The sequence below is a fragment of the Salvelinus fontinalis genome, chromosome 18 (assembly GCF_029448725.1).
Source record: "Salvelinus fontinalis isolate EN_2023a chromosome 18, ASM2944872v1, whole genome shotgun sequence".
Classification (NCBI taxonomy): domain Eukaryota; kingdom Metazoa; phylum Chordata; class Actinopteri; order Salmoniformes; family Salmonidae; genus Salvelinus; species Salvelinus fontinalis.
The window spans coordinates 37,651,284-37,678,775 of NC_074682.1; the positions used below are offsets into that span (position 1 = coordinate 37,651,284).

At 41.9% G+C, this 27,492-nt stretch overlaps 1 protein-coding gene across 6 annotated transcripts in view; it reads right to left on the reverse strand.

Moving 5' to 3' along the window:
* LOC129815450 (sodium channel protein type 8 subunit alpha-like) overlaps positions 1-19,089 on the reverse strand; it is a 219,980-nt gene extending 200,891 nt beyond the window's left edge. For all 6 annotated transcript variants that reach the window (XM_055869298.1, XM_055869296.1, XM_055869295.1 and 3 more), the window contains exons 1-2: positions 18,940-19,089; positions 14,145-14,479 (exon numbers count right to left, since the gene is read on the reverse strand). In XM_055869298.1, coding sequence (XP_055725273.1) covers positions 14,145-14,423 — 279 coding nt within the window. In that variant the 5' untranslated portion in view covers positions 14,424-14,479; positions 18,940-19,089. The remainder of the gene's footprint in view (positions 1-14,144; positions 14,480-18,939) is intronic.
* Between the last annotated feature and the right edge of the window lie 8,403 nt (positions 19,090-27,492).

The window sequence follows — 27,492 nt, forward strand, 5'->3', positions numbered from 1 at the left end:
CAATAGAGACTCTGGTTACATCATAGAGATAGAATGACTAACAGGAGAGACTCTGGTTACATCATAGAGATAGAATGACTAACAATAGAGACTCTGGTTACATCACAGAGATAGAATGACAAGAAATAGAGACTCTGGTTACGCCATAGAGATAGAATGACTAACAGGAGAGACTCTGGTTACATCATAGAGATAGAATGACTAACATGAGAGACTCTGGTTACATCATAGAGATAGAATGACTAACAATAGAGACTCTGGATATATCATAGAGATAGAATGACTAGCAGGAGAGACTCTGGTTACATCATAGAGATAGAATGACTAACAGGAGAGACTCTGGTACATCATAGAGATAGAATGACTAGCAGGAGAGACACTGGTTACATCATAGAGATAGAATGACTAGCAGGAGAGACTATGGAACAACATAGAGATAGAATGACTAACAGGAGAGACTCTGGTTACATCATAGAGATAGAATGACTAACATGAGAGACTCTGGTTACATCATAGAGATAGAATGACTAACAATAGAGACTCTGGATATATCATAGAGATAGAATGACTAGCAGGAGAGACTCTGGTTACATCATAGAGATAGAATGACTAACAGGAGAGACTCTGGTTACATCATAGAGATAGAATGACTAACAGGAGAGACTCTGGTTACATCATAGAGATAGAATGACTAACAATATAGACTCTGGTTACATCATAGAGATAGAATGACTAACAGGAGAGATTCTGGTTACATCATAGAGATAGAATGACTAGCAGGAGAGACACTGGTTACATCATAGAGATAGAATGACTAACAGGAGAGACTCTGGTTACATCATAGAGATAGAATGACTAGCAGGAGAGACTCTGGTTACATCATAGAGATAGAATGACTGACGATAAAGACTCTTGGTACATAGCGATAGAATAACTAACAGGAGAGACTCTGGTTACATCATAGAGATAGAATGACTAACAATAGAGACTCTGGTTACATCATAGAGATAAAATGACTAACAGGAGAGACTCTGGTTACATCATAGAGATAGAATGACTAACAGGAGAGACTCTGGTTACATCATAGAGATAGAATGACTATCAGGAGAAACTCTGGTTACATCATAGAGATAGAATGACTAGCAATAGAGACTCATGTTACATCATAGAGATAGAATGACTATCAGGAGAGACTCTGGTTACATCATAGAGATAGAATGACTAACAATAGAGACTCTGGAAATATCATAGAGATAGAATGACTAGCAGGAGAGACTCTGGTTACATCATAGAGATAGAATGACTAACAGGAGAGACTCTGGTACATCATAGAGATAGAATGACTAACAGGAGAGACTCTGGTTACATCACAGAGATAGAATGACGAGCAATAGAGACTCTGGTTACATCACAGAGATAGAATGACTAACAGGAGAGACTCTGGTTACATCATAGAGATAGAATGACTAACAGCAGAGACTCTGGTTACATCATAGAGATAGAATGACTAACAGGAGAGACTATGGTTACATCATAGAGATAGAATGACTAACAGGAGACACTCTGGTTACATCATAGAGATAGAATGACTAGCAATAGAGACTCTGGTTACATCATAAAGATAGAATGACTAACAGGAGAGACTCTGGTTACATCATAGAGATAGAATGACTAACAGGAGAGACAATGGTTACATCACCGAGACAGAATAACTAGCTATAGAGACTGTGGTTACATCATAGAGATAGAATGACTAACAATAGAGATGCGGGTTACATCATAGAGATAGAATGACTAGCAGGAGAGACTCTGGTTACATCATAGAGATAGAATGACTAACAGAAGAGACTCTGGTTACATCATAGAGATAGAATGACTAACAATATAGACTCTGGTTACATCAGAGAGATAGAATGACTAACAATAGATACTATGGTACAACATAGAGATAGAATGACTAACAGGAGAGACTCTGGTTACATCATATAGATAGAATGACTAGCAGGAGAGACAATGGTTACATCATAGAGATAGAATGGCTAGCAATAGAGACTCTGGTTACATCATAGAGATAGAATGACTAACAGGAGAGACTATGGTTACATCATAGAGATAGAATGACTAACAGGAGAGATTCTGGTTACATCATAGAGATAGAATGACTAACAATAGAGACTCTGGTTACATCACAGAGATAGAATGACTAACAGGAGAGACTCAGGTTACATCACAGAGATATAATGACTAACAGGAGAGACTCTGGTTACATCATAGAGATAGAATGACTAACAATAGAGACTCTGGTTACATCACAGAGATAGAATGACAAGCAATAGAGACTCTGGTTACACCATAGAGATAGAATGACTAACAGGAGAGACTCTGGTTACATCATAGAGATAGAATGACTAACATGAGAGACTCTGGTTACATCATAGAGATAGAATGACTAACAATAGAGACTCTGGATATATCATAGAGATAGAATGACTAGCAGGAGAGACTCTGGTTACATCATAGAGATAGAATGACTAACAGGAGAGACTCTGGTTACATCATAGAGATAGAATGACTAACAGGAGAGACTCTGGTTACATCATAGAGATAGAATGACTAACAATATAGACTCTGGTTACATCATAGAGATAGAATGACTAACAGGAGAGATTCTGGTTACATCATAGAGATAGAATGACTAGCAGGAGAGACACTGGTTACATCATAGAGATAGAATGACTAACAGGAGAGACTCTGGTTACATCATAGAGATAGAATGACTAGCAGGAGAGACTCTGGTTACATCATAGAGATAGAATGACTGACGATAAAGACTCTTGGTACATAGCGATAGAATAACTAACAGGAGAGACTCTGGTTACATCATAGAGATAGAATGACTAACAATAGAGACTCTGGTTACATCATAGAGATAAAATGACTAACAGGAGAGACTCTGGTTACATCATAGAGATAGAATGACTAACAGGAGAGACTCTGGTTACATCATAGAGATAGAATGACTATCAGGAGAAACTCTGGTTACATCATAGAGATAGAATGACTAGCAATAGAGACTCATGTTACATCATAGAGATAGAATGACTATCAGGAGAGACTCTGGTTACATCATAGAGATAGAATGACTAACAATAGAGACTCTGGAAATATCATAGAGATAGAATGACTAGCAGGAGAGACTCTGGTTACATCATAGAGATAGAATGACTAACAGGAGAGACTCTGGTACATCATAGAGATAGAATGACTAACAGGAGAGACTCTGGTTACATCACAGAGATAGAATGACGAGCAATAGAGACTCTGGTTACATCACAGAGATAGAATGACTAACAGGAGAGACTCTGGTTACATCATAGAGATAGAATGACTAACAGCAGAGACTCTGGTTACATCATAGAGATAGAATGACTAACAGGAGAGACTATGGTTACATCATAGAGATAGAATGACTAACAGGAGACACTCTGGTTACATCATAGAGATAGAATGACTAGCAATAGAGACTCTGGTTACATCATAAAGATAGAATGACTAACAGGAGAGACTCTGGTTACATCATAGAGATAGAATGACTAACAGGAGAGACAATGGTTACATCACCGAGACAGAATAACTAGCTATAGAGACTGTGGTTACATCATAGAGATAGAATGACTAACAATAGAGATGCGGGTTACATCATAGAGATAGAATGATTAACAGGAGAGATTCTGGTTACATCATAGAGATAGAATGACTAACAGGAGAGACTCTGGTTACATCATAGAGATAGAATGACTAACATGAGAGATTCTGGTTACATCATAGAGATATAATGACTAGCAGGAGAGACACTGGTTACATCATAGAGATAGAATGACTAACAGGAGAGACTCTGGTTACATCATAGAGATAGAATGACTAGCAGGAGAGACTCTGGTTACATCATAGAGATAGAATGACTAACGATAAAGACTCTTGGTACATAGCGATAGAATAACTAACAGGAGAGACTCTGGTAACATCATAGCGATAGAATGACTAACAGGAGAGACTCTGGTTACATCATAGAGATAGAATGACTAACAGGAGAGACTCTGGTTACATCATAGAGATAGAATGACTATCAGGAGAGACTCTGGTTACATCATAGAGATAGAATGACTAGCAATAGAGACTCTGGTTACATCATAGAGATAGAATGACTAACAGGAGAGACTCTGGTTACATCATAGAGATAGAATGACTAGCAGGAGAGACTCTGGTTACATCATAGAGATATAATGACTAACATGAGAGACTCTGGTTACATCATAGAGATAGAATGACTAGCAGGAGAGACTCTGGTTACATCATAGAGATAGAATGACTAGCAGAAGAGACTCTGGTTACATCATAGAGATATAATGACTAGCAATAGAGACTCTGGTTACATCATAGAGATAGAATGACTAACAGGAGAGACTCTGGTTACATCATAGAGATAGAATGACTAACAGGAGAGACAATGGTTACATCACCGAGACAGAATAACTAGCTATAGAGACTGTGGTTACATCATAGAGATAGAATGACTAACAATAGAGATGCGGGTTACATCATAGAGATAGAATGATTAACAGGAGAGATTCTGGTTACATCATAGAGATAGAATGACTAACAGGAGAGACTCTGGTTACATCATAGAGATAGAATGACTAACATGAGAGATTCTGGTTACATCATAGAGATATAATGACTAGCAGGAGAGACACTGGTTACATCATAGAGATAGAATGACTAACAGGAGAGACTCTGGTTACATCATAGAGATAGAATGACTAGCAGGAGAGACTCTGGTTACATCATAGAGATAGAATGACTAACGATAAAGACTCTTGGTACATAGCGATAGAATAACTAACAGGAGAGACTCTGGTAACATCATAGCGATAGAATGACTAACAGGAGAGACTCTGGTTACATCATAGAGATAGAATGACTAACAGGAGAGACTCTGGTTACATCATAGAGATAGAATGACTATCAGGAGAGACTCTGGTTACATCATAGAGATAGAATGACTAGCAATAGAGACTCTGGTTACATCATAGAGATAGAATGACTAACAGGAGAGACTCTGGTTACATCATAGAGATAGAATGACTAGCAGGAGAGACTCTGGTTACATCATAGAGATATAATGACTAACATGAGAGACTCTGGTTACATCATAGAGATAGAATGACTAGCAGGAGAGACTCTGGTTACATCATAGAGATAGAATGACTAGCAGAAGAGACTCTGGTTACATCATAGAGATATAATGACTAGCAATAGAGACTCTGGTTACATCATAGAGATAGAATGACTAACAGGAGAGACTCTGGTTACATCATAGAGATAGAATGACTAACAATAGAGACTCTGGTTACATCACAGAGATAGAATGACAAGAAATAGAGACTCTGGTTACGCCATAGAGATAGAATGACTAACAGGAGAGACTCTGGTTACATCATAGAGATAGAATGACTAACATGAGAGACTCTGGTTACATCATAGAGATAGAATGACTAACAATAGAGACTCTGGATATATCATAGAGATAGAATGACTAGCAGGAGAGACTCTGGTTACATCATAGAGATAGAATGACTAACAGGAGAGACTCTGGTACATCATAGAGATAGAATGACTAGCAGGAGAGACACTGGTTACATCATAGAGATAGAATGACTAGCAGGAGAGACTATGGAACAACATAGAGATAGAATGACTAACAGGAGAGACTCTGGTTACATCATAGAGATAGAATGACTAACATGAGAGACTCTGGTTACATCATAGAGATAGAATGACTAACAATAGAGACTCTGGATATATCATAGAGATAGAATGACTAGCAGGAGAGACTCTGGTTACATCATAGAGATAGAATGACTAACAGGAGAGACTCTGGTTACATCATAGAGATAGAATGACTAACAGGAGAGACTCTGGTTACATCATAGAGATAGAATGACTAACAATATAGACTCTGGTTACATCATAGAGATAGAATGACTAACAGGAGAGATTCTGGTTACATCATAGAGATAGAATGACTAGCAGGAGAGACACTGGTTACATCATAGAGATAGAATGACTAACAGGAGAGACTCTGGTTACATCATAGAGATAGAATGACTAGCAGGAGAGACTCTGGTTACATCATAGAGATAGAATGACTGACGATAAAGACTCTTGGTACATAGCGATAGAATAACTAACAGGAGAGACTCTGGTTACATCATAGAGATAGAATGACTAACAATAGAGACTCTGGTTACATCATAGAGATAAAATGACTAACAGGAGAGACTCTGGTTACATCATAGAGATAGAATGACTAACAGGAGAGACTCTGGTTACATCATAGAGATAGAATGACTATCAGGAGAAACTCTGGTTACATCATAGAGATAGAATGACTAGCAATAGAGACTCATGTTACATCATAGAGATAGAATGACTATCAGGAGAGACTCTGGTTACATCATAGAGATAGAATGACTAACAATAGAGACTCTGGAAATATCATAGAGATAGAATGACTAGCAGGAGAGACTCTGGTTACATCATAGAGATAGAATGACTAACAGGAGAGACTCTGGTACATCATAGAGATAGAATGACTAACAGGAGAGACTCTGGTTACATCACAGAGATAGAATGACGAGCAATAGAGACTCTGGTTACATCACAGAGATAGAATGACTAACAGGAGAGACTCTGGTTACATCATAGAGATAGAATGACTAACAGCAGAGACTCTGGTTACATCATAGAGATAGAATGACTAACAGGAGAGACTATGGTTACATCATAGAGATAGAATGACTAACAGGAGACACTCTGGTTACATCATAGAGATAGAATGACTAGCAATAGAGACTCTGGTTACATCATAAAGATAGAATGACTAACAGGAGAGACTCTGGTTACATCATAGAGATAGAATGACTAACAGGAGAGACAATGGTTACATCACCGAGACAGAATAACTAGCTATAGAGACTGTGGTTACATCATAGAGATAGAATGACTAACAATAGAGATGCGGGTTACATCATAGAGATAGAATGACTAGCAGGAGAGACTCTGGTTACATCATAGAGATAGAATGACTAACAGAAGAGACTCTGGTTACATCATAGAGATAGAATGACTAACAATATAGACTCTGGTTACATCAGAGAGATAGAATGACTAACAATAGATACTATGGTACAACATAGAGATAGAATGACTAACAGGAGAGACTCTGGTTACATCATATAGATAGAATGACTAGCAGGAGAGACAATGGTTACATCATAGAGATAGAATGGCTAGCAATAGAGACTCTGGTTACATCATAGAGATAGAATGACTAACAGGAGAGACTATGGTTACATCATAGAGATAGAATGACTAACAGGAGAGATTCTGGTTACATCATAGAGATAGAATGACTAACAATAGAGACTCTGGTTACATCACAGAGATAGAATGACTAACAGGAGAGACTCAGGTTACATCACAGAGATATAATGACTAACAGGAGAGACTCTGGTTACATCATAGAGATAGAATGACTAACAATAGAGACTCTGGTTACATCACAGAGATAGAATGACAAGCAATAGAGACTCTGGTTACACCATAGAGATAGAATGACTAACAGGAGAGACTCTGGTTACATCATAGAGATAGAATGACTAACATGAGAGACTCTGGTTACATCATAGAGATAGAATGACTAACAATAGAGACTCTGGATATATCATAGAGATAGAATGACTAGCAGGAGAGACTCTGGTTACATCATAGAGATAGAATGACTAACAGGAGAGACTCTGGTTACATCATAGAGATAGAATGACTAACAGGAGAGACTCTGGTTACATCATAGAGATAGAATGACTAACAATATAGACTCTGGTTACATCATAGAGATAGAATGACTAACAGGAGAGATTCTGGTTACATCATAGAGATAGAATGACTAGCAGGAGAGACACTGGTTACATCATAGAGATAGAATGACTAACAGGAGAGACTCTGGTTACATCATAGAGATAGAATGACTAGCAGGAGAGACTCTGGTTACATCATAGAGATAGAATGACTGACGATAAAGACTCTTGGTACATAGCGATAGAATAACTAACAGGAGAGACTCTGGTTACATCATAGAGATAGAATGACTAACAATAGAGACTCTGGTTACATCATAGAGATAAAATGACTAACAGGAGAGACTCTGGTTACATCATAGAGATAGAATGACTAACAGGAGAGACTCTGGTTACATCATAGAGATAGAATGACTATCAGGAGAAACTCTGGTTACATCATAGAGATAGAATGACTAGCAATAGAGACTCATGTTACATCATAGAGATAGAATGACTATCAGGAGAGACTCTGGTTACATCATAGAGATAGAATGACTAACAATAGAGACTCTGGAAATATCATAGAGATAGAATGACTAGCAGGAGAGACTCTGGTTACATCATAGAGATAGAATGACTAACAGGAGAGACTCTGGTACATCATAGAGATAGAATGACTAACAGGAGAGACTCTGGTTACATCACAGAGATAGAATGACGAGCAATAGAGACTCTGGTTACATCACAGAGATAGAATGACTAACAGGAGAGACTCTGGTTACATCATAGAGATAGAATGACTAACAGCAGAGACTCTGGTTACATCATAGAGATAGAATGACTAACAGGAGAGACTATGGTTACATCATAGAGATAGAATGACTAACAGGAGACACTCTGGTTACATCATAGAGATAGAATGACTAGCAATAGAGACTCTGGTTACATCATAAAGATAGAATGACTAACAGGAGAGACTCTGGTTACATCATAGAGATAGAATGACTAACAGGAGAGACAATGGTTACATCACCGAGACAGAATAACTAGCTATAGAGACTGTGGTTACATCATAGAGATAGAATGACTAACAATAGAGATGCGGGTTACATCATAGAGATAGAATGATTAACAGGAGAGATTCTGGTTACATCATAGAGATAGAATGACTAACAGGAGAGACTCTGGTTACATCATAGAGATAGAATGACTAACATGAGAGATTCTGGTTACATCATAGAGATATAATGACTAGCAGGAGAGACACTGGTTACATCATAGAGATAGAATGACTAACAGGAGAGACTCTGGTTACATCATAGAGATAGAATGACTAGCAGGAGAGACTCTGGTTACATCATAGAGATAGAATGACTAACGATAAAGACTCTTGGTACATAGCGATAGAATAACTAACAGGAGAGACTCTGGTAACATCATAGCGATAGAATGACTAACAGGAGAGACTCTGGTTACATCATAGAGATAGAATGACTAACAGGAGAGACTCTGGTTACATCATAGAGATAGAATGACTATCAGGAGAGACTCTGGTTACATCATAGAGATAGAATGACTAGCAATAGAGACTCTGGTTACATCATAGAGATAGAATGACTAACAGGAGAGACTCTGGTTACATCATAGAGATAGAATGACTAGCAGGAGAGACTCTGGTTACATCATAGAGATATAATGACTAACATGAGAGACTCTGGTTACATCATAGAGATAGAATGACTAGCAGGAGAGACTCTGGTTACATCATAGAGATAGAATGACTAGCAGAAGAGACTCTGGTTACATCATAGAGATATAATGACTAGCAATAGAGACTCTGGTTACATCATAGAGATAGAATGACTAACAGGAGAGACTCTGGTTACATCATAGAGATAGAATGACTAGCAGGAGAGACTCTGGTTACATCATAGAGATATAATGACTAACATGAGAGACTCTGTTTACATCATAGAGATAGAATGACTAGCAGGAGAGACTCTGGTTACATCATAGAGATAGAATGACTAGCAATAGAGACTCTGGTTACATCACAGAGATAGAATGACTAACAGGAGAGACTCTGGTTACATCATAGAGATAGAATGACTAGCAATAGAGCCTCTGGTTACATCATCATTTGGAATATACCAATCAGAAAAATCACTTCAGATGAACAACAGTGTTGTCCCACTTTTTACAGTGTAAGAATTGCTAGCAAGGGTCAATGCTATTACACCATAGAGATATAATGGCTACGGGGGTCAATGCTACACCATAGAGATAGAATGGCTACGGGGGTCAATGCTACTACACCATAGAGATAGAATGGCTACGGCGGTCAATGCTACTACACCATAGAGATAGAATGGCTACAGGGGGTCAATGCTACTACACCATAGAGATAGAATGGCTACGGGGGTCAATGCTACACCGTAGAGATAGAATGGCTACGGCGGTCAATGCTACTACACCATAGAGATAGAATGGCTACAGGGGGTCAATGCTACTACACCATAGAGATAGAATGGCTACGGGTGTCAATGCTACTACACCATAGAGATAGAATGGCTACGGGGGTCAATGCTACTACACCATAGAGATAGAATGGCTACGGGGGTCAATGCTACTACACCATAGAGATAGAAAGGCTACGGGGGTCAATGCTACACCATAGAGATAGAATGGCTACGGGGGTCAATGCTACTACACCATAGAGATAGAATGGCTACGGGGGTCAATGCTACTACACCATAGAGATAGAATGGCTACGGGGGTCAATGCTACTACACCATAGAGATAGAATGGCTACGGGGGTCAATGCTACTACACCATAGAGATAGAATGGCTACGGGGGTCAATGCTACTACACCATAGAGATAGAATGGCTACGGCGGTCAATGCTACTACACCATAGAGATAGAATGGCTAGCAGGAGAGACGCTGGTTACACCATACAGTGCTACATTCTTTTACATTCACTTGGTCGCCAGACCATACCTGTTTTCGCTTGTCTGAAGCACAAACAGATCTAACAACCAGGCTTAAGCTACTGTAGATGCTAGGTACTGTATGCTATATTAAACAACCAGTAGTGATGTATTGTCTAGTTCCCTCACACTCAACTCTGGACCTCCAAGCCAGTTACACTGCATTTTTTCATTGTTCCCTTCTAGTCGGGGACTGATTTAGACCTGGGACATCATGTGGGTGCAATTAAGTAAACGTTTTTACGAAGGGTCCAGGCCAACATGTTGGTTGGGCACACACATACATCGTTCACTGTGGCTCCTCCCACACACATGCACAACTTAAATTCAACCCCATCTTCAACAAACACGTACTCACACACACATGCACTGTCACACACACACATACGCCTGCACAAATGCTCACATGCACAGATACACACACACTAACACACACATCCACCACAGCCAGGGGAGAAGAGAAACTGCAGTGACTGCACTTTTCCCTCACCGGCACCGCTCCCCTCTTCCCCTACTCGATTCATGAGTGCTGTGATCAGGTTTCACTGCAGCTGACAGCAACACACACACACGGTCATACGCAAGCTTGCACACATGGAGGTGGAGAGAGCGGGAGGGGATAGGGGAATTGGCGGTCGAGTAGAGGAGAGAATGAGAAACCTGGAGAGGTAGAGAGAGAAAAGAGGTTGAGAGATTGAGGAGGAGGAGGTTTTGAGGTGACAAATTAATATGCATGCCGGGGCTCCCATAGGTGTCATGAATGGTGAAGGTGTGGATGGGAGAGGGGAGGGAGGGAGGTAGTAAAACGCTCTGAATGGCCAGGGAGGAGGAGGCCCATTGTGTGTCCCAGACCATCCTGGTCCCAGCAGGTCAGTGACTTGCGCTCTGCTCTCTTCCGAGTCCTCTTACGTAATTGACACACACACACAGCCCGGCCTGCAGTGCGTGTGTCACAAAGGTAAGAGTCCTTGGGAGGGCAGAGTGAGGGAGCCTTGATAGCATGCACGTGCGCACACACACACACATTCACACAGAGATCTAGGGAGGGAGAACATTGAGACAGACACAGCTCCAGACATGAGAGAGGTGTGCATGAGGGAGCCCTGAACAACACCTGATGAACGAGTCTACCTCTGTCCCTCCTCAAGGACAGGGAGGAGAGAACAAAGGAACAAGGGAGCAGAGGCAAGAGAAGGAGAGAGCCAAGCATAACAGATAGGGCAACAGGGTAAGGAAGAGGGGAGGATGAAGGAGAGGGGGGAAGACGCAGCAATTGTACCTCGCCATCATCCATCCTCTGGCTGCCATCATAGAAGTCCATGAATCATAAGATCATAGGAGACACACACACTGCTGAGTGGGTCTCTATAGCCCTGCAGGCCCTAGATTATTTTACAGGCTAGAAAACCCATCCCAGCCCTGCTCCATCCTAACCTACAGGCCTGCCCAGCCCAGCCTAGCCTGCAGCTCAGTCCAGCCTCTTATCCAGCCTCAGCCTCAGCCCTGCCCAACCACCAGCCTAGCCTTCAGCCCTGCATCCAACCCAAGCCAGCCCAGCCCCCAGTTTAGCCCAGCCATCCAGCTCAGCTTAACCCTTTCTCCAGCCCTGCCCAGCCCAGCTCAGCCCAGCAACTCAGCCCAGTACAGCCAGCTGGCCCAGGAATCAGGCTGCTCCTCACCTCTACCACCCTCAAGGTGCAGCCAGCCCCTCCTCTCCTCTCCTGGGCTTGGATTACACTGGGGGGTGGAGGCTGAGGGGAGAGGGGCCTAAACTGAAAGAGAAACTGTACTGTTGTGCCCTGGGCTGGTAGGGGAAGCAACCGTTTGACTTATGCTAAATGGGAGCTCTTATGTGCTGTGTATGCATACCAAATTGGGCGTATGTGATGTCTGGCCTGAATCATGATACGATATGGTGGTTATATTTTTAAGGAAGCCATGCAACAAACAAAACAGCTGCTATCTCCTTCAAATTGGTACAAGTAGGCAGGGAAAAAGTATCCCATGCAAAAATACTATGAAGATGTGGTAAATGTACACTATGCAGGGAAATGTACATACACTAAATGCATAAACTTGCACACACACACCACATTCTCCTACACAGAAACACAGATACACACACACACATGTAGACTGTCTGCTTCGACAGAACATCCTCATGATCCAAGTGCGATTTTCCTCACTAGCAAATTCAATTAGCAGGAGCACTGATAGCACATATTCAGAGAAGCCTGTTGGTCTCATCTCTGCTGCCAGCATCCACCAGCATATTTCCAGTAAGTGCAGCAACACAGAGCATCAATCAACAGATAAGACTACATAAGCATTACCAAATAGGCCTGCGGTCCAGAGCTCCAGACATTTACTGCAGAGTTACTGGATCCTTCAGCATCTTCTGGGTAATTGTGCTAGCCAGAGCATTCAGAACATACTTTTGCGCACTATGTGAGCCTTCTTAGGAATAGACTGGCTCTAATTGCCTCTCCCAGTGGTCAAACTATTAAAGAGCAATAACACACCTCAAGGTCATCTTTGCTGTTGACTCTGTGCCATAACCCTATTTTCATGGCTGGTACAACGATGTGGAACACAAACATAAAAATAAAAAACTGTTGTAAATCTGGTGTTTCTATGCCAAACGGTTTTGTTGTATTCCAGTCTTCTGTGATGTATATAAAGTGTAATACTGGAATGCAAACTCAAAATGGAATACATTTCAACTCTATATCTGGCATGGTACAGGTGTCTTATTTTTTTCAGCCCATAACAATGTGAGTGAGGTGTATAATATTGTTTCAAAGTAGATTTGTTTAAGACTACCAAGAAACACTCTGTGTGACCCTGATTTAGTCCCCTGCAGTAAAAGGTTCATCAAGTTTCCTATAGATAGTTTGATTCTAAATTGACTCATAGCCAAGCCATGGTAGTGTTTTTTCCTTATACTTACCCCATACGCTTAACATCTCATTCATAAACATGGTTATAGGGGACACACATTAGGACTTATAACAGTCATAAGCAGTATACATTTAAAAGGCAAGCTACAAAGATTTGAGTATAGTACAATCCATTTGTTCCTTCCTCAAATTATTTTTCTAAACAGATATTATACCAGTACTACTTTCAAACCTCTGACCCATCCCATCCTACCCCACAACCCTCCAACCCCTAACTTCTCACTGCAGGAGAGTTAGTTTGATCCCTTTGTCATGTCGAGCCCTGTGTGGGATTGAGTGGTGTAGGAACTCACTTTCTCATTCATATAATAAGGGTCCAAGTCCTCCAGTGGTACCGCCACCAGCCCATTAGGGATGTCCCCGTAGATGAAAGGGAGGGACTTCCCCGCCTCCAGATCACCATTGGGCATGGGTTCTTCCTCTTCTTCCTCGCGGTGACTGCTGTCAGACTTGGGCTTGGGCTTTTTCTTGATCTTCTCCTGGAATTGGCGCTCCTCGATAGTAAGGAGCGACTCGGGGGTGAACAGCTTGAAGCTGTCAGGTCCTGGGGGTGCGAGACCGGGCGCGGCCATGTTTTCATCCTACAGCTATTTCCGCTTTATTTACGTTTCATCCAGGACATCTGGCTCTGAGAGAGAGAGAGAGAGAGAGAGAGAGAGAGAGAGAGAGGGAGAGGGAGAGCGAGAGAGAGAGAGAGGAGGAGAAAAAGAGATGGGATAAAAGGTATAAATGCTGACAAATCCATTTCTCCAATGAAACTCAAGTTGAGAACATCCCTTTTCACGAAGAACTTTGGTTATGATTTAGGAAGTATTTGTCAGTACAGCATCTGGGTAAACAGCCTGTCCTACTATCAAATTACAAAATGTAAAAAGCCATTATGATCTTGTTTAAAATATCACCTTGGGTACAATCAAATTGAACAACACTCAGAAGGCTAGCTAACATCTCATGAAGGTCTCCTCTTTTAGTTCAAATTAGATGGCAGAACTAACAAAGAGACAAATTAAACATCTGATAGATTTAAATTTCATTATGATGCTTATTAACAAGACTAATTGCTCGGTTGTGTCCTCGCTGTCGGTGTCTGTCTATTTGTCTGTCTGTTGCTCTCCCTAAGCCTGAGACAGGGTGAAATGTTCTATCTCTGTCAGAGAGGAAGCCGACAAAGCAAGGCATCCTGACTAGAGGATGTGCAACCATTAAGAACCTGAGCCAGACACTCTCTCTCTCTCCCACTCTATGATTCTTTCTCTCTCTGTCTCTCCTCTCTCTCTCTTGCTTTCTCAAAATGCATACAGATAAAGGCCACAGAAATCAGGGCTGCCATTGAGATTTTCATAGAGAACTGTGACTTCAATCTACTTCAATCATTCATGGTGGCTCTGACGCTGTCTGGCTGGCCTGCTGATTACCTTGGTGACCCTACAGGGAGAAGAATGAATGGCCACCTCCAGCCCTCTGTTTCCTTGTACCTGTCTGTCTGCTGCATGGGCTCTTCCCTTGTCCCAGGTGACCTGTACTGCTTCTGGAAGGGGGGAGCTCTGTTAAATGTCTTTCTTTGGAATATCTGACTAACGTTCCAGGATACTTCCTCTTCTCTCTCTCTCTCTCTCTCTCTCTCTCTCTGAAAAACCTGAAATTACATATCTTAATAAGATATTCCCTTTGTACCCACATTCTAACTTGGAAAAAGCAGGTACTATGGCACCAAAATCTAAATATGGTCCCTTTGGAACTTTCTTCCACTTCTGTTCCATTGCAATGTTTCTCTAGAACGCTGGAGTTCAGGTGGTATGATGGATAACAAACATATATGACTTCAGTAGATTCTCAAAACACCACAGATCATTGCCATAACCTGGTCATGATGGATCTTCATTTTTCAGTATTGTTGACTTGTAATGTGTTAGTGTAAATAACAGTTGCTCTCTAATATATTTTCACCCTTGCACTTTACAATGGAGTGCAATGGAGGAGAACGTTCTGTTTTCTCTTGTCAAAACTGGTTGAATGGCTATTTTTACCCTGTAGGCACCTGCAACTTACTCATAGGTGAGAACGATTACACTGTAAATGAGAATCACCTGCCTCCTAACAGATTCATTTGAATTCTTCTGATTTCAGAATAATTTAGTCCAGGTTATTTTTGTGACTTTTAAGTGGAAATCTAGTTTTTTTCAAATATATTGCCATGGGTGTGATGTTATTTTTTTGTATAAACATGTAGGCTATTATCTGATCTGATATAGATACATTTTCAAGTATCATCGTCATGAACATTGCAGTGCATGTTATAGAGGTTAGCTACATTTCACGACTAACTAATGTGGCCAGGAATGAACGAAGGGCAAAGAAACCTTAAAAGCCCCCCCATAAACCGCTGACACTAGAGATTGTACCACTAGGAAATTAAGTCGTCGTTTTAAGTAACCCGACCCTGGTGCAACCTCCAAGTCTCCTTCCACAAATGTTACATCAATTGATCTACGTTCAAGGTGATTCACAAACATTGATAAACCACAGGACATATGGGGAACTAATTTACTAATGATGGCATAGAGGCTTTCCTGGCTTTCCTATAGCGAATGTGTAGAGTTAATCAAGACTATTCATTCTGTCCTCATTTGGGTTGCAGGAAAATCAAGTCAATGTAATAGCCAACCACATTCCAAGAACGATGGGACCTTGTGATGCAAAACATTTCATTCAAAAATTAAGGTTACTCACGTGTTCATTCAATCGCTGAGAGTGCATGCTGTTCCTAATTCCATCCCGGATATTCGAACCTAATAAGCATGCGTATTTACCAATAGCATAATTGTAACATCTGTTTAAATTTTGCTACAGACAGACGAGGGACAGACGAGGGATTAGTCCATTGTGAGAAGGATTGTTAATCGCATGAAACCGAACCTGAGATGGTAGAAAACTCCAGTGGCTTCTGGAAGCCGCCCCATTGGTCAAAAACTGGTTGAATCAACGTTGTTTCCACGTCATTTCAACCCAAAAAAATATATGCGATTGCTTTGAATCAACGTGGGAAAATGATTGAATTTGCAAAAAGTCATCAAAGTAAGGTCATTTCGTCTGTTTTTCACCAAACTTTTAACCTAGATCCAATGACAAGGAGACATGTTTTTTCACGTTGAATACACGTTAGTTGGCAACTCAACCAAATGTAAATCAAAACTAGATGTTGAACTGACGTCTCCTTAGATCGCACTGCCTATCGCTGTCCGTTTCAGCACCCCTGATGACAGAGTCCTCAAAGGAAGCGCTAGCTCGAGTCCTCTATGCGTGTGTCCTCTATGCCAAGAAAAGAGACATCCAAACGCCCAACCAGCAGAGTAGCCTAGGCCTGTAATTTAACTATTTATCGCAACTGTTTCACTCCATTATTGAAAGAGGGGCTGTAAGAAAGACGAAACTGAGAGCATCCGACATCGTGGAGAGTCTGGAGACAGATCTGAAGAGGGGCAGAGTGGAGATCTATTGAGGAGAGAAACGCAACTTGATAGAGGAGTCCGCACGAAATCAGACGAGGGTAGCAGCAGCACACCATATCCAGTGCGTCTACACATGAAGGCCTACATGCCAGTGGCACACAGAATTCAATAACTCCAAATTGCCTAATTTAGCATTGACTGGATAGGATACTGAATGAGAGCAATGTGGACTGGAATAAATTATATACTCAAATATGAAGACAATATAGTCAATTGGTCTAGACTTCATGCCAATCCCATTGATTTGGATATAATCTGGCTCTTGCGCTTTCAGTGTTTTGGCATACGTCTATTAACGAACAGGGTAGCATCGTTAAACCCCAGCCAAAATGGAGGTCATTCAGAAAACTGCTCATGTTGCCCATGTCAGGACAATAATCGATTAATTTATAAGAGGATTTCCTCTCCCGACAATTGTCATTACAGGTTATCACTTGATAAACCCAATAGCACATGTAAAACCGTTAACGAAAGTCAAATGCGCACCTTCTTGGCCTATATGTTATAAACTGGTAATAACTCTTCCACTGTATGGTCTATCAGTATGACTTTGTATTGTAGCTCATGCACTGTTTACACACGCGCGTGCCTTGTCCCCGGCATGCGGGCCAAAGCCTTTACTAAAATACTGCAGTATTGAGGATGCTTCTATGACAGAGGCACAAATCCATTTGAAAACATGCACTGCTCGTATAAATTCTAGGCTATGTCATTAATTTAACTGTTTTGCTCCAAAACAATCTCAGCTCCACCATTCGAAGTAAACGGTATAAATTGTTATAGATTGTCTTGATAATGGTTTTTGGTAAGCTCCCCAGATACCATTGACGACCGTATTGTATAGCACCACACCCGAAAAGGCTGTCTAGGTAAGCCATAAGGCTCCCAACATTAACAGGGAAGGGTTATAACACCATCGTGGACATTTGTTATCCACCTCTATTTGGGGATGGGGGCTGTAAAGAGATGAGGAGGGGGTGCCGCGGTCCCCCTTCAACTGCCAAACCCGAGGCATGCCTATCTCAAGCAATATAGCCTCAAAATGCAAGGGGAGGGGTGATGGAGTGGAGGTGGGGTGCAAGAGGTAACACTATCACAGTTACTGTTAAATTGTTTTACAAAGGATTAGGGTATCGAGAATAGAAGTTGACTCAAAGCTCATACCGCTACCTTATATGCCTGCATGTATGTCGATGTCAGCGCTAACATGCACTGAAGTTTGACGTGCTCCCACTTCCCCATCCCACCGTATACGTATGTTTCACAATTTGACACATAGAATGTCATTCCGTTCAGAGGCAGGCCAACACCCCGATTTACCTGCTTAACACTCTCCACCACTTTTCGCAGTATAAGCTTATGTTTTTCAGCTAAGACTGTCATCCCTACATGTAATTGAGGTTTTCCATGCATATTTGCACAAGCTTTGGCAAGGAGCGCTATCCACAATATTCAGGATAAAGGATTCTGAGAGGGGGACCGCTCTGCGGCATTGGGGATGCAGGTTGTAGACAGGGAAGTAGCATGATCCATCCTCCACCAAAACCCCTCGGTACAAGACAACATAATATCTACTTACTTTTCCCGCATTAACAGAAATCCAGACAGCCGGGACTGAACTGAAGATGTCCAAAAGATTCGGGAGAAACTGCGGCTGACGCCATATTGTTGCTGCTATCTTCCTTCCCAGTGCGTGCGGGTACCCTGCATAATTGATGACTCTCAGCAAATTGTTAGGGAGTGTCGGTAAATGCCTTTGGTTTGAAAACGGCCCAGTGACTGCAGTATCGCAAGCAACATGATTGCACAAAATATAACAAAGTTATTCAATTAATAGTTAAGAAGACTATAATGTGTTATCCAAAAGTTAAAATGGTTGATTTCTGGGTTTGTTTTAGTGGATGACAAAAACGTTTTTTTGTGACCAACTTTTTATAATATTTTTTTTGTTTTTGTGAGTGGTTCAGATCCCAGACAGGCAATAAATTCAAAAAGTACATATATATATATAGAAATGAAAAACATTTGTCCTGTCTGTCCCATGTCCCCTTTCCCTCCCCCTTCTCGGTAGGTGTGACCCATTTCTCATCTTATGTTTGTAAAATTGTTTGTTGGACCAAGGCACACATGAATAGAATCAGCCTGCATACATCGATATTCTATGGCCTACAGATATTCAAAATACAATTGATAAATTCAAACATGATTACATTACATGAACTCATAATAAGCTTTTGACCTTTTCGACTGCTCCATTGAATGTATCTAATGTTGGTTCCTTTGCGCTGTTCACACGAGCTATGGAGAGCTCTAGTGAAAGAACTTCAAGGAAGTTTTGTTGCCATCGAGTTATACTGAGCTTATGTGGAGGCTTCCATCTGGTCACCAACATGATTTTTGCCGCAGTCAGTCCAGACAACCATGCTCGTTCCTGGGGTACTGTGAGACTGTGAGACAATAATATATTGGGGAGATAGGGAATGGCAGCAACAACTATGTCCTTAAACTCAAGGTAGTGAAGTTACCATGGTTTTATCCTGAGTAAAATAATATAATTTATTAGTCTACCTTTGTTGAAAAGTTCATAACCAGATGCCTATACTGTCATATGGCTGAAATGATGGCAACTGCCCAACTTTCCTTAGTCTATAATAACTAGCCATTCTGTTAGCAACAGAGCAAATGTTATTAAATTAAACAATGAGAGTGAGGTGCTGTTGTATGCTAACTAATTGGAAGGGCAGGTAAAGCAGATGTCATATCTAAACCCAAGTTATGCCAGTAAACAGTCGCACAGGAAACAACAATTCAGCACCATGGGCAGCTACCGCGCACCTCAACACTCAACAAATATCTACTAGATGATGTCAAAATGACAGAAGCCATCATTTGCAATGGAAGGAAAGCGGCTCGCAGCGAAATAAGCAAGGCAGATGAGCTCTGTCGTTGAGCTCGGTGAACAGAGCATAGCAAACAATTCGAGAAAGCTGAAATGATTGGCAATATGGCAGTACATTGACCAATCAAGGCTTGCTATAGCTTCCAGACTGTGCTGGATTGGCTGTTGATACATTCCCTGAGCTCCCTGCTCAAATAAAAACACCCCCGTGGCAATGGCTGGCAAGTGAACGGTTGAGTTCCTGCCTGACTACATTGCAGACACATGCCAGATCTTACAACGTCTGGATAGGTATTTAACACATCAGTCACCATATCATATGCTATAGCAATCTGATGCTCTACTGCACAGTCAATGACATGGCACGCAACCATTGATTGATGCAATGCATCACCTGCAGAGTAGTTGGGAAGGAACTCGACCAAGCTTTCATCCCTTCAATGGCTTTTGGTGAATTCCTGCCTGACTACATTGCAGAGTAGATGCATGCCAGATCTAACAACGCCTGGATAGATATTTAACATATTCTGTAAGCTAAACACATGGTATGACATAGCAATCTGATGCCCGACTGCACAGATATGACATAGCAATCTGATGCCCGACTGCACAGTCAATGATGTGGCATGCAACCATTGGTTCAAGCAATGCAACTGGCAATAGCGGCAGTCAATGTTCGAGTTCCAGCCTGGGAGAGAGAGAGAGATGGTGTGATCATTTACACCATATGACTGTCGAGTTCCAGCCTGGGAGAGAGAGAGTTGGTGTGATCATTTACACCATATGACTGTCGAGTTCCAGCCTGGGAGAGAGAGAGTTGGTGTGATCAGTTACACCATATGACTGTCGAGTTCCAGCCTGGGAGAGAGAGAGATGGTGTGATCATTTACACCATATGACTGTCGAGTTCCAGCCTGGGAGAGAGAGAGTTGGTGTGATCAGTTACACCATATGACTGTCGAGTTCCAGCCTGGGAGAGAGAGAGTTGGTGTGATCAGTTACACCATATGACTGTCGAGTTCCAGCCTGGGAGAGAGAGAGATGGTGTGATCAGTTACACCATATGACTGTCGAGTTCCAGCCTGGGAGAGAGAGAGATGGTGTGATCATTTACACCATATGACTGTCGAGTTCCAGCCTGGGAGAGAGAGAGAGGGTGTGATCATTTACACCATATGACTGTCGAGTTCCAGCCTGGGAGAGAGAGAGTTGGTGTGATCAGTTACACCATATGACTGTCGAGTTCCAGCCTGGGAGAGAGAGAGTTGGTGTGATCAATTACACCATATGACTGTCGAGTTCCAGCCTGGGAGAGAGAGAGAGGGTGTGATCATTTACACCATATGACTGTCGAGTTCCAGCCTGGGAGAGAGAGAGTTGGTGTGATCAGTTACACCATATGACTGTCGAGTTCCAGCCTGGGAGAGAGAGAGTTGGTGTGATCAATTACACCATATGACTGTCGAGTTCCAGCCTGGGAGAGAGAGAGTTGGTGTGATCAGTTACACCATATGACTGTCGAGTTCCAGCCTGGGAGAGAGAGAGATGGTGTGATCATTTACACCATATGACTGTCGAGTTCCAGCCTGGGAGAGAGAGAGAGGGTGTGATCATTTACACCATATGACTGTCGAGTTCCAGCCTGGGAGAGAGAGAGATGGTGTGATCATTTACACCATATGACTGTCGAGTTCCAGCCTGGGAGAGAGAGAGTTGGTGTGATCAGTTACACCATATGACTGTCGAGTTCCAGCCTGGGAGAGAGAGAGTTGGTGTGATCAGTTACACCATATGACTGTCGAGTTCCAGCCTGGGAGAGAGAGAGTTGGTGTGATCAGTTACACCATATGACTGTCGAGTTCCAGCCTGGGAGAGAGAGAGATGGTGTGATCATTTACACCATATGACTGTCGAGTTCCAGCCTGGGAGAGAGAGAGAGGGTGTGATCATTTACACCATATGACTGTCGAGTTCCAGCCTGGGAGAGAGAGAGTTGGTGTGATCAGTTACACCATATGACTGTCGAGTTCCAGCCTGGGAGAGAGAGAGTTGGTGTGATCAGTTACACCATATGACTGTCGAGTTCCAGCCTGGGAGAGAGAGAGTTGGTGTGATCAGTTACACCATATGACTGTTGAGTTCCAGCCTGGGAGAGAGAGAGATGGTGTGATCAAAACACACCACATAAGTAGCCTGCTAATGTACCTTTCTGGACCTTGTGAACTGTCGAGAATAAACCCATAACTGATTCAAATGGTTGCATAATCAGGCCAAGGCTGTATGGTTATCCTTGTATATAGCTCAATTCTTGTGCATTTCATTTTAATCCTCTTGTGTTAGTCATTTATTCTTTTTTTTAAACTCTGCATTGTTGAGAAGGGTTCATAAGCAAGTATTTCATGGTAAAGTCTACACAAGTTGGATTCGGCACATGTGATAACCACAATTTGATTCGACTTTATGTAGTTATTTCTGCATGAAGCATTCAAAACAGGGCGTTTACTCGGTTATTGTCTTGTTCTTTACTGTAATCAGATGACTAATATCAATAGCCTACTATGCATGCCAGTCTTTCTTGGTGTAAAGTAAAGAAGAGACTGACTGCATCACTTTTTGTTTTTAGAAGAAACATTAATGTGTTGTAAATTCAATTGTTTGCATAGTCAAACCCCACCAGCTGTGTGAAGTTTTAAATGTATGTAGTTCTGTCCTTAAGCTGTTCTTGTCTATTAATGTTCTATATTATGTCATGTTTCATGTTTTGTGTGGACTCCAGGAAGAGTAGCTGCTGCAATTGCCACAGCTAATGGGGATCCTAATAAAATACAAGAACAGACACATGTTTTTTTGCCTACATCACTGCGGTTTTTGTAGAGTGCAGGAACCCACAGTTCTGCCATTTCATAATCTGTAAACCTTTTTTTCTTGCACTTTGACAGGTAAATATTTTTAGCCCTAATATTTAGCTAATGAGTGGCCTAATATCTAGATAATATTGAGCTTCTTCAGCTACACAACTCTAGCCTCTCTCTTCCAGCTATTCCTGTGATACAGGCACAAGCTTCTCTATTCCTCTTCTTGTGAAATCCCAGGAAACGCTATAAGCTACAAAAGCTTTAGGAGATTTATTTTAATTTTTTATACTTGGCCTAATAGGCTTTTCATGGAGAGAAGCAGGCTTGCTCTTGCTAATTGCTGAAGGAAAAATAGGCATAGGCTAAATGAACTGTCGGGAAAAGTTGCGGAGAGAGTGCATCACTGGCAAATGATGATAACATTGTTGCACTGATGTAGCCTATTAAATGGTTACACATGACAAAGGGTGATAAGCACAGTGAAAAAGAAGATTACTTTACAGTTAGCACTATGCATTCGGGCAGGTAGCGTTCTCCTGGCATCGCCAAACCCAGATTCGTCCTTCTGACTACCAGATGGGTAAGCTTGATTCATCACTCCAGAGAACGCGTTTCCACTGCTCCAGAGTCCAATGGTGGCAAACGTTACACAACTCCAGCCGATGCTTGGCATTGCATATAGTGATCTTAGGCTTGTGTGTGGTTGCTCGGCCATGGAAACCAATTACATGAGGCTCCTGACATGTGCTGAAGTTGCTTCCAGAGACAGTTTGGAACTCTGTAGTGAGAATTGCAACCGAGGACAGACGATTTTTACATGCTACGTGCTTCAGTACTCGGCAGTCCCGTTCTGTGAGCTTATTGGGCCTACCACTTTGCAGCTGAGCTGTTGTTGCTCCAAAAACGTTTCCACTTCACAATAGCAGCACTTACAGTTGACCAGTGCAGCTCTAGCAGGGCAGAAATTTGACACACTGACTTGTTGTAAAGGTGGCATCCTATGACCGTGCCACGTTGAAAGTCACTGAACTCTTCAGGAAGGCCATTCTTCTGCCAATGTTTGTCTATGGAGATTGCATGGCTCGATTTGATACACCTGTCAGCAACGATGTTGCTGAAATAGCATAATCCACTAATTTGAAGGGATGTCCACATACTGGTGTATAGTGTATATGGGCTGCATGATGTGACTACAGGCTATTAAAAACTCAGTCAAAACAGAAAATGTGTGTCAGTCTGTCTCTTGTGAAAACAGTGAACAACTTGTGAACATTTCTGAATTATAAGAAGTATTATAACACCACGTAGCAGCAGCAGAATGCGTTGCATTACGGACGGTGTCAACTACAATGAATCCTAAATACATGGATAGAAGCTGGAAGAACATAACACACGTCCCGTATCAATATGGCGATTATTTAAAACACTTATTATTATTATTACTGAGTTGGCACCCTCTCTCCACTGGGATTCTCTGCCTCTAACCCTATTACAGGGGCTGAGTCACTGGCTTACTGGTGCTCTTTCATGCCGTCCCTAGGAGGGGTGCGTCACTTGAGTGGGTTGAGTCACTGACGTGATCTTCCTGTCTGGGTTGGAGCCCCCCCCTTGGTTTGTGCCGTGGCGGAGATCTTTGTGGGCTATACTCGGCCTTGTCTCAGGATTGTAAGTTGGTGGTTGAAAATATCCCTCTAGTGGTGCGGGGGCTGTGCTTTGGCAAAGTGGGTGGGGTTATATCCTTCCTGTTTGGCCCTGTCCAGGGGTATCATCGGATGGGGCCACAGTGTCTCCTGACCCCTCCTGTCTCAGCCTCCAGTATTTATGCTGCAGTAGTTTATGTGTCGGGGGGCTAGGGTCAGTTTGTTATATCTGGAGTACTTCTCCTGTCTTATCCGGTGTCCTGTGTGAATTTAAATATGATCTCTCTAATTCTCTCCTTCTCTCTTTCTTTCTCTCTCTCGGAGGACCTGAGCCCTAGGACCATGCGTCAGGACTACCGGGCACGATGACTCCTTGCTGTCCCCAGTCCACCTGGCCTTGCTGCTGTTCCAGTTTCAACTGTTCTGCCTGCGGCTATGGAACCCTGACCTATCCACCGGACGTGCTACCTGTCCCAGACCTGCTGTTTTCAACTCTCTAGAGACCGCAGGAGCGGTAGAGATACTCTTAATGATCAGCTATGAAAAGCCAACTGAGATTTACTCCTGAGGTGCTGACTTGCTACACCCTCGATAACTTCTGTGATTATTATTATTTGACCATGCTGGTAATTTATGAACATTTGAACATCTCGGCCATGTTCTGTTATAATCTCCACCCGGCACAGCCAGAAGAGGACTGGCCACCCCTCATAGCCTGGTTCCTCTCTAGGTTTCTTCCTAGGTTTTGGCCTTTCTAGGGAGTTTTTCCTAGCCACCGTGCTTCTACACCTGCATTGCTTGCTGTTTGGTGCTTTAGGCTGGGTTTCTGTACAGCACTTCAAGATATTAGCTGATGTACGAAGGGCTATATAAAATAAATTTGATTTAGCTTGCGCTCTGTTCCTTACCTCATGCTGTACACGCTGTTCTCTCTTCAAGTGATCATACTGTATTTTCACCCTCAGACTATTCTCAGTTGAATCTTGTCTTTGCTAATATGTCAAATTAGGGGCAAGACAAAAAAGACATCATCCATATGCACTGGAATAGGGAATGGAGGCCACTTTCCTGCTGGTAGGGTAACATGGGGTAAGACGCCCAACCTAAGATCAATGTCTCACTGCATACACAAAAAATATAATTTTGGAGAAAAAATATTGTATGTGGATGATGGCCATGCTTAGAGAAACAAACTATAAAGGAAAATAAATGGACAAGGTTGACAGATTTTTAGGAAAGGGACATTTTGCCAAGCAATCGGTGTAAAATCCCCCCCCACGGAGATTATGCCATTGTCACACCAGCCTTCGCTTTGGCTCCCCCTCCTGTCCAGCTCAGGCATTTGGAGTCGCCGTCCTTCTAGCTGCTGCCAAACTTGCTGCTGGCAAACACCCTTCACTCATCAACCCCGGACTTATCTCATCATCATTATTATTATTTTTAATTTACATTTTATTTTTGGTCACCTGTGAGAGTGTGATATGATTCCAGGTTCCAGGTAATGTCTTCTGTTTAAAAAATAATAATAATTGAGGACCAGAACTTAATTTTAAATTATATCTAAATAAGTTTGGTGGTACTAAAGAGCCTGGATTCCATTGATGGTCACCATTTGTTTTTTAAATTTAACTAGGTAAGTCAGTTAAGAACAAATTCATATTTTCAATGACAGTCTAGAAACAGTGGGTTAACTTCCTTGATCAGCAGCGTAACAACATATTTCTACATTGTCAGCTCAGGGATTTAATCTTGCAACCTTTTGATTACAAGACCAACACTCTAACCACTAGGCTACCTACCACCCCATTACACACACCTGGTTCCAATCCCCACTCTATCACTGTAGATATACTCCCTCTGTCACTTGTCTTTGTCGGTCATTGTAAATGTAGCTTGTTTTCCTGAGAGGAATCTTTCCAACTATTTCTTGAGTACTTTATTATTTTGCACGTTGGTTATCGTCCCACTTTTATATATGGTGCTTTAACTTCTTGCGACTATAGGGGGTGCTGTTTTCTCATTAGCATAATTTGCATTACAGATTAAACAGCTTCCTACTCAATTCTTGCTCGTACAATATGCATATTATTACTATTATTGGATAGAAAACACTCTCTAGTTTCTATAGCCGTTGGAATTTTGTCTCTGAGTGAAACAGAACTCAATCTACAGCACTTTTCATGATAGGGAGTCAGATTTCAAACATTTTGGCCACTGATCTGGAGTCAGTTTAAAGCTCACTGTAAATGCTATGGAGAAACAGACACTGCTTACGTCTTCCCCTGGATGTCAGTGCGTGATGACGCTTTGAATGGTGTCGATCGCGCAATCAGTTTCTCTATAAGACACCAAATAGCGGAAGTAGCTTCCCTTTGCTGCCTGCGCCTTGCGCGCGAAGGACATCGGACTCGCCTCCTTCCAAGCGTTAGTTTAGCCAGTAATATTTCTCCGGTCATGTTTTTACCCGTTATAGGTGTTAACAGCATCATAAGGTAGTTAATTTGAACCGTTGTATAGCAATTTATATCCTTTTAGTGCGATTTTGAGGCATTGCTTTGTTGTGCACTTTGAAGCGCTGGGCACATTTCGGGGTCCCGGTCGTACGTTAGTGGGCATTTCGATGGACAAGTGGACATCTTTCGACCAAAAGAAGATTAGACCCAAGAAAGGATTCTTTGCCCAAGATTCTGATGGAAGAACAGCTCACAGTAAGAACAATTTATGACGCTTACGCCGCC